This window comes from Apium graveolens, chromosome 7 (genome assembly GCF_009905375.1).
Source record: "Apium graveolens cultivar Ventura chromosome 7, ASM990537v1, whole genome shotgun sequence".
Classification (NCBI taxonomy): domain Eukaryota; kingdom Viridiplantae; phylum Streptophyta; class Magnoliopsida; order Apiales; family Apiaceae; genus Apium; species Apium graveolens.
The window spans coordinates 17,045,137-17,053,973 of record NC_133653.1 but is presented as its reverse complement, the minus strand read 5'-3'; the positions used below and the strand labels follow the sequence as shown (position 1 = coordinate 17,053,973).

The window sequence follows — 8,837 nt, the reverse complement described above, 5'->3', positions numbered from 1 at the left end:
TTTTTCTCAGTTGTCTCAAATTCAGGCAATGATCACTATTTTTTTTTGCAAACCTAATAAAGGGCTACTCATGGTGCACCTTTTTTGTAATAACTAATTTGATTGATGCAAGAAAGAATTTAACTGGAACTAAATATTTTAGAGGTCAATTATTTTGTACAAAGAACCGGAGTGTTCTAAATTAGAGTGTCCAACTCATGACACAGATTTATATTTTTTTTCCTAGTTTATATATGAATATTACCAACACAAATTTTGAAGAGAACTACAAAGTACCCTCATCACACCCTTAATATGAGCTGCAACAAACTCCATTCATTTCTTAATATAAAAAATGATTTTTTGGTGACATGTTCCAAATGAGCTATCATCTTACTTTAATATGTTTCTTTCATAACCAAGTTTATGTAATTGGTTTGACTCAATTATTCAATTGCTTAATGGGTTAATATGATGCATAATATATTATAATCTTGACATGCAATTGCTTGTATAAATGAGATAAAAATAGAGTTTGAGTCCTAATTTTGAATTCAAGATTTGTTAAACAAGCCTTCACTACAAGAAAAATGGTCGTTTCCTACCAAGATATTTCTATCAGTGAATTCTTGTAGGAGTTGCTCTATTATTTCATACCAAAGAGAATTCTGGTAGAAATTGGTCCCGTTGGGGCCCAGATCTTGTACACGCAAGCACCAAATCCTACCAATATTGGTAGGAAGATCAGTTCCTACTAATATTGGTACCCTTTGATCAAAAAAGATATCAAAAAGGGCCCACCATCCATGTCATCAGCTCTCATGTTTTTAAATCAATTAAACTTTAATTTCAAATTATTCATTTTAGAGATATTTCCTACCAGATTTGGTAAAATCATAAAAGCTACCGATATTGGTAGGAAGTGATGATACATTTATATTGATATGACCCCATCCTCACTATGACCAGCCCATGTATAATCCAAATAAATATTATTTTTTCAATTTTGGAATATAATTAATAATTCAATGTTTTTTCCTACCGATATTGATAAAAAAAGAGGTCCTCAAGCTCAAAGGTTTTCCGCACCAATTTTGGTAAAAAATGTGTACATTTAGAAATGGACCCACCATCTTTTTGCCTTATTCTGGTGTGGTGTTAATGTATTGAAGATAAGATAAAAATTTAAGAAAAAGAAAATAAAGATAAGGAAGAACAAAAACAAAAAGAAGAATTTTTTTCAACAATCTCATCATTTGAAATGTATTAATCCCATTTTAAGTTATTTAATCTCATTGTTCTATATTCAATTTTTTTATTGTTGTCACTACACCATATATGATCTATGGCAATCCAATCTCGAGAAATGTAACCCGAATATATTACCTTAGCTATGCTACTTATACTCTAATATAATATTGTACATTTTGTGTTACCTTAGCCAAAAACCGGATGTTATAATAGTTATAAAGTGTTGAAACTTGTAACATATTTGTAAAAATGTTAGCTTAGAGTTCCAAAATATAAATATAATAATTTTTAAGCCTTAATATTACTTTAAATTAATTTTACAAGAATTTTAATATAAGCACTCATATATAATTTCTAAAAATATATAATATGAAATATTTTAAATATATGAATTATATTTGTATTAAAATATATGTAAGTAAATAATTTTTTATTAAAATAACTTTTTAACCTTTTATTATAAAAATACTAATAAAAAATAAAATATAAATATAAAAAATATAGAAAGGTTTGGATAGAGCCGCAAGTTGTTTTGGGTTGAAAAGCCGCAAAATTATTGGGCTCTAGCCGCCCAATATTTCAGACTATTTAAAATTTTTCCGATACACTCATCGACTCTCTCGCACTTTCTCACAATTCACACAATCAAATTATATATATCTCTCTCTCACTTCTCTCTAGTTAACCTCTCTCTCACTAAACTCTCTCTATTACTATCAGTATCCCTCCACTTTAACTTTGAGTCGTCACCATTTTCAATCCTCAGGAAGTAAATAGGGATTTTCTTTTTTAATTAGAGTTCAATTAAATTGGGGATCGGGGTTTCCGTGCTTCAATTAGGACTTTTAACCTTCAATTATTTATCTAATCGCTCTCTATCTCTTTGATTTCAGGTGCTCGTGTTTGGGTTTGTAAGTGAAGGCATTTTTTAAGGTACTTTTTATCTAGGGCATTGATTTATTTGGGTTTTGTGTGCTTGTGTGTGCCGGCGCAGTTGTGTGTTTAGCTTCTCTCTCTCCCCTCTCTCTTTGTCTCTCTCCGTGTTTCTCTCCCTCTGTCTCTCTTTGTCTCTTTCTTCCTCTATATGTCTCTCTTTCTCTCTATCTCTCTCTGCCTCTCTCCCTGTACGCTATTGCTTGTGCTCTTGTTTGTGTGTTTTTGTATATGTTTGCAGTTGCGTGCTTTTGTATTTTTTGGATTTAATCTAGACTTTGGTTTTTCAATCAGAACTTTGATTATTCAATAAATTTCAATTAGGGTTTTAACTATTTACATATAATTTGGGTTGTATTTTTCTCCCTATGTTTTAACTTCTTAAAATTTATTATTTTGTTACATCATATTTTTCTTTACACCTTGTAATATCCATGGAATATGAAATAAGAAGAAATATCAGCTCCACTAAAAGGTTAGTAATTTTGCATTTTTCGTCTAATGATCATTTATCTTTTAATGTATTAGAATATGAGAAAGTAATAACTCATTTTCTAGTTTGCTGTTTCATTTTTAGAGATGAAAAAGTTCCAATTTTAACACAGTGTGGTTTCCGGTTCTTTGTACACTTACTGTTAATCCTCTATACATAATTATACTGGAACTTATATTAATCTGCATGTATGACCATATGACATCCTCAAGTTTCTACCTAGATTTATGTTAATCTGCATATATATATGTCCCTCTTTCTTATTGTAACTCTTTGTTTGTTATTTGAACGAGAAAGTCCTATGGATATGTTAAACGAAGCCCCAATTTGAATTTTGCTTTGTGTCACTCCGGTGGCAATTCACTACTATGTCTTTTACTCCATAAACATTAAACTCTATGTAGGTGCATATGTGAATGGGGTTTTTATTGCATGACAGTAATCCTAGGAGTTCATCCATAGGGCAATGACTCCTTTTTGTCTCATGCACCTGACCCTGACCCCTTTTCTTTTGTCCTGCAACTCATTCATGTTTTCACTACCTCCAAATATCCATGAGACCCTTTACTTCTGCTCATACTTGTCTTGTTTTTCTTAGGATGTTCCACTCGGCTTCCAAATACAAAAACTGCGAAAGTGTATCAAATTTTGTCAATAGATAACATGAAAATACCTTGATTTATTAAACCATAAAAAATTTTATTGATGTTCAAATCATATCACATATGTGCACATGAATACTCGTGAACAACTTTATCTTTTAATTAATGTTTCTTATTTTATTCTTTTCCAGTGATTTAAGCTTCAACAGTTTCAGTGGACGGATTCCAAATCACTATATAATTTGAGTTTACTTCAATTCTTGTATTACACATCTCCAACTTATTCATTTTTGGTCACATGATCTGTAGTAGATTGTTGAGTTCTACCTTGCACTAATATATGTTGAACTGAAGCATGTTTTGGTTTGTAAGTTGTCAGGTTTCTTGGAAATAATAAGTTTTCTGGCACTCTACCCCTAATCACTCAAACTTGCTGAGTAAGATATGGTTAATCAAGATATGGTTAAGTAAATGCCAAAAAATAGAAGATATGGTTAAGTGCACATGATTTTTTATTTTTATAATTTAAAAAAGTGTGAACATTATTTGATAAATACTAGTGACGATAGGTTGGTTAAAATTTGGTCAGATTTTGCTTTGTGTGTTGTGGATTTCGTTGGGTGCATTTTATTTAGTACATAAGCCCTTCTATTTATCTTTCATTCCATTATTTCAGCTCAACCAAACAAAACAAGCAAACATCTTATAACTAGCCTTAGTTTCTTTCCAACTTGTACAATTTTATTACCAATCTTGAATCCTATATTCCTGAAATAGGATTAGCTACAGAGACCGAGTTTTATGTTTTAGTTATTGATGACATCATCATTGATAGAAAGCTTATTGAAAGGCTTCTCATAACTTCATCTTTCTAAGGTACTTTACATTAGAATTGGTATTGCTACCAAGTTAAATAGAAAAGATTAGATTTTTATCACTAGTTTAGATTTTTTGGTTCTGATAATTTTTTATGGCATTCTACAGAAGTTGATTATGGTAGTAAATCTTTAGAATTTCTTGGATTGCATGAAGATGATCTCCAATAGATCAACAGGTACTCATTTTATTTGTTTAAAGCTGCAACTTCAAAAGGGCTCAGTTATATGCACTTCTGGAATTGTTAAAACTTGGTCTTCTTGATTTCAGGAAATGGTAGTGAATCTTATTATAGCAGACTACTTTATGCCTGGAATAACAGGCTATGATCTGCTCAAAAAATAAAAGAGTCATCTTTCAGAGACATACCAGTAGTGATTATCGTTAGTTTGGACGTTCAATTTTGCTGTATATTTCGATGTTTAATGTTTGGGTTGGATGCATAATTTTGCAGTTATGAAATTGAATAATTGGGATTCTTGAGTTTATAGAATAAGCATTTCAATTTTTTTGCTAAAGTGTTACAATAGCCTCCTCAATTATTACCATAATATGTTTAAAACTTTTCATTAGGTTAGTTATAATATTACAACAGCTTTTCAGAGTGTTACCTTAGTTTCTATCGGTGCACTTCCCACGTCATCAAGATAACTCAGCACTGTGGGGCTCACCTGTGGGCCCCACACTTGCCACATCAGCTAGTGGGTCCTACCGTGGGGCCAACTTTTTAAAAATATTTTAAAACTCTAAGGTAACATAAAAATTAAATCGTGATTAGATGTTTCGCCTTATGAAAAGTGATCACATTACATGAACGGGAGAGTATTAAAATGATGTAGAAGAATTTTTAGATTCAGCAAAAAGGTTTGGTTTGACAAATGACATTAAATTTTAAATAACAGGTGGGAAATTTTTGTTACTATAAATTTTTACTTGTATGCTTCCGGATTTTTTGAATCTATACGATATGGACTTTACATGGTGAGAAAAAATGAATAACGCAGTCTCGACAACAACCACATCGTCAACGACGTGCATCACAATTATGGTACACCGGTGGATATGCATAGGGATTGGTTTTGGAATTGAGATCAATTGGCATTGGGATTGGTCTTAATATATTTTCTAGGTTTTAACTAGTCCTAGGTTAATTACCTAGTCGGACTCGGCACAACTTCAAAGCTAAAATTATCGCCTTTTATAAAGCAAATTACAAACTAGTTCCGACCTTGATGCCTACCTGGACATGGAAAACAATAAAAGCAAGTACCACTTAAAGAATTTTTTGAAGGCAAACAATTAAAAGAAAATAATTAGGAAAATAACAAAAAGGTGATTTTTAAGAGAGCAACATATAATTAACACAAGCAAGAATGGGTGGGCTCTTTTTGTCTTAGTCGATCGAGGTGAAGGTCCGCTTCTGAGTTGAAGACAAGAGATCAACTCGAATTACAGTAAAGTAAAACGTAAATAATTTCATAACAGAAGGGAATGACCTCAAAGCAAGAATAATAATAAATAATGAATTATCTGAATTTTGTTAGAGCCGGAAGGAAGCTGGGACTCTGACCATCGAATGGGGTAGGTTCTCCCTTTCCTTGCTCAATTGCAGTTTTGGCAGCTAGGAACTCTTCCACAAAACTGTCCGAGTTGGCGTTCACATTGGTCTTAATATCTTTTTCAGCCACTATCCAAGAACGAAGGATATCCAAAGCGACATCATCAGCAATAGCCCGACCATACTCAGATGATTTCTTGAATTCAGCAATAATGGCTTCTTCATGTTTCTCCTCATAAAGCTTCTTCTTCAAGACAAAGAGCTCGGAACGTAGATCTGTGGACTCCTTTTCCGCCTTGTCTGCTCGGTCCCCCTCTTCTTTTAGCTTTATCTGCATACTAGACTCCTTCGTAGTATACTGAGTCTTTAGCTCTCCTAACTCAGAAATCAACTCATTAACATGGTCTTCTTTCTCCTTTATCTCAGCATTAGCCCGCTTCAGATCCTCAAAAGTTATAGAAATAGCCCCTGACATATAAGATCCAAGCTGAAAGTAGTCTGTATTAGGAAAAAATCATATAAAACGACACACAAATAATGAAGGTAAAACTCACATGGCCCCAATGCTCAGCAACTCGTTGCACGACAGAATTCAACCCAGATTCTTCCATCCTAGTCCAATCCTCATCAGTTGGAATCTCAGACATAATATTCGTCAGTTGTTTAACAGAATGGTTTCCAACCCGGACTAAGCTCTTCTTTGGACCTTTTCCCTTATCACCAGAACCTTTTTCAATATTTGTCTCCATTGTTTTAGGATGCTTTGTTCCAATTGTCATTATTCTCTTTGAATGACGCTTCTCATCGAGCTCCGGAACATCCTCAAAGGCCTCAATAACTTTATTGACTGCATCCATAGCATTTTGAGGAGCAGCGAACTCGGCTTTTTCCTCTTGGAACATAACTGATCTTGACCAGTCATTTGACCTCATACACTTTGTTTGGAAAGCACCAAAAAGTTTCTTCAGAGATGAAGCATAAGCATTGGCACACATGAATACTTGAAAATTCAGATTATAGTAAAAAACACATGAGGCAATGGAGAAATGCAAGTCAAGAACATCAAATAAAGTAGAAGAAAATTTCAATGAGATAATAAAAAAAATTCTTTAGCCATTAATTCTCCTTCACTCCTCCATTCAGATAACTGCACATGGGAGTGGGAGGAAATGATAGGATACAAATGATTCACTACCAGTTATAAGGATAAATCCCCACACCCCAATTTCGTATCCTCATACACACTGTCAAGGTACCCTTAACCTGGACTCATGCTTCCTAGTAGGTAGAGATATGTATTTGGTGGTAGAGGCTCTTGGAAAATTGGGGGACTAGGCCTAAAAAGTGAATTAACAATTAAAAAATATAAACATCTATCAAATATTGCATTCTAACAATTTTCAATTAATCAAATAGTCAATTACAACTCCTAAATACTTCTAATCATACTCAGAGATATAAAGTTGCAGTACAGATCCGAGACACAATGTCGTGAACAAAAATTTCTCCACTTACAGAAGTATATTAGAACAATTAAAATTATTGCACGTTATTACTTCAAGGGATATCTAATTTCCATACACATCTGAACATAAACAAACAGAACTTTATAGAATTTGTTTTACCTATCATATATAAACACCTAATGAAAACACAAAGTAAAAAAATAAATGTAAATATGTATATATATATGAACACAAATGTAACTAATTACATATATACACTTGTACAAGGACGAAGACCATTGAGAAACATGACATATACATGTAAAGATTGACATCTAATAATCAATAACAAAGAAATCTAGACTGTACTTCAGTTTTATTCATACCATACAATCGCTAGTAAAGAAGATGGAGATAGAAAAAGCAAGATACCTGAACAAATGTAAAGTAAACCCTAAAATTGATGCGGCGCTTAATTGTTTCATGTATCCAAGTACCACTTATATACATGGAGCTAGCTGCGGACTTAATTAGGGAAAAAAATATAGCCATGTACTAAAATTTTGTATAGTAAAATAATTACAGAATATTGTTTGAAATACAATAAAAATTTAATAGGATGCTATATGCATGCATAATTTTTTAGAATTGTTATGTTATTGTTTCATTTTAATATTTTACTTTGTCACATAAGTAGGTTCTCGATATCTATATAAATTAAAATAGTAAAACAAATTTAAATTGAAATAATATTTTAATAAAAAAGAGCATACCAATAAAAAGGTTTAGTGTTTGAATGTTAATATGATAATGTAATAATGTATAAAACATATTACATATGAAGATATATATTTTTATTCCACATTAATTATTTTTATATTAACAAGAATGCTAATTTGTGTTTATCAAATTTAACTAGTCTAATCTATAATAATAGACAATCATTTTCACAAATATCAATCTTGTCATAATCCAATTTTAAATTCTCCACTATCTTTCTCAAAATTTAATAATCTAGAGTTTATAAGCTTTTAAAAGAGCAATATATAATTAACACTAGCCAGGAGGAAGCTGCAACTCAGACCATCACCACAACATATTTTCAATCACTCACTGACTGTTGGGATTTAATCTAAAACTTATTTGTAGACAATAATATTTGTATATAATTTATGTAGTCTAGGAAGTTAACTGAGTGATTTTGTGTTGCATGTTAGTAGCAGTTTGATCAAGTCGTGCAATATCAGTTGAGTTATTTTAGGAGTAGTTTCAAGTGAGAGGAGTGGTGGAGATTTAATAGGAAATTGTTGCATATATTTAGGTAGTTTTTCTTTAAATATCTTTCATGTACCCAGTTTAAGAATATCAATATGAAGTAAACACATTAGTACGTATGTTTACATTTTTCTAATGTTTACATACAAAAATGATGTATGTACAACCTGATATATATTCTAAGTAAAAGCACTGGCCCTGTGTTAAAACCTACACGGACAAGGCTTAAAAAAATAATCTTGTCCTAAAAAAATACAACAATAGTGAAATGATTTTCCAAAAAAAAAACAGTTATAAATTGTAACCTATCCATTTATAAATTATTGTCTTTGTTGTGTCCTCCTATGGAATAATACAACAGTTGGTCTATTGTCTTAGATTGGTAAGACAACACCCTAAAACACCCTAAAACGTTGTTAAATAAC

The 8,837-nt window shown here is 31.8% G+C and overlaps 1 protein-coding gene and 1 long non-coding RNA gene across 6 annotated transcripts; one reads left to right on the top strand and one right to left on the bottom strand.

The window, feature by feature from the left end:
* Positions 1 to 1,824: 1,824 nt before the first annotated feature.
* Positions 1,825 to 4,652, top strand: LOC141675206 (uncharacterized). Of its 3 annotated transcripts, none has more exons than XR_012555941.1 (3): positions 1,825 to 1,999; positions 2,124 to 4,312; positions 4,405 to 4,652. It is a non-coding gene; the product is annotated as an uncharacterized LOC141675206 (long non-coding RNA). The 3 variants fall into 3 exon arrangements; XR_012555939.1 differs by having other exon boundaries at positions 1,828 to 2,163; positions 3,450 to 4,312; XR_012555938.1 differs by having other exon boundaries at positions 1,825 to 4,312.
* An 815-nt stretch (positions 4,653 to 5,467) lies between these two features.
* On the bottom strand, positions 5,468 to 7,700 carry LOC141670763 (uncharacterized). Of its 3 annotated transcripts, none has more exons than XM_074476750.1 (3): positions 7,570 to 7,700; positions 6,247 to 6,627; positions 5,468 to 6,179 (listed from the first exon to the last, which is right to left on the bottom strand). In XM_074476750.1, exons 1-3 carry the CDS (start codon positions 7,687 to 7,689, stop codon positions 5,661 to 5,663), a joined length of 1,020 nt encoding a protein of 339 aa, XP_074332851.1. In that variant the 5' UTR covers positions 7,690 to 7,700; the 3' UTR covers positions 5,468 to 5,660. The 3 variants fall into 3 exon arrangements, with proteins under 3 accessions (XP_074332851.1, XP_074332852.1, XP_074332853.1); XM_074476751.1 differs by having other exon boundaries at positions 6,247 to 6,654; positions 7,570 to 7,650; XM_074476752.1 differs by having other exon boundaries at positions 6,247 to 6,692; positions 7,570 to 7,593.
* Positions 7,701 to 8,837: the final 1,137 nt, after the last annotated feature.

Bases quoted from the DNA above. Each gene is read 5' to 3' on its own strand.
- LOC141670763 (XM_074476750.1), bottom strand. From the start codon at position 7,689: ATGGCTATATTTTTTTCCCTAATTAAGTCCGCAGCTAGCTCCATGTAT. The intron at 6,628-7,569 runs GTATCTTGCTTT...TTCCAAACAAAG, and splicing joins TTTACTTTACATTTGTTCAG to TGTATGAGGTCAAATGACTG. The intron at 6,180-6,246 runs GTGAGTTTTACC...GACTACTTTCAG, and splicing joins TTGCTGAGCATTGGGGCCAT to CTTGGATCTTATATGTCAGG.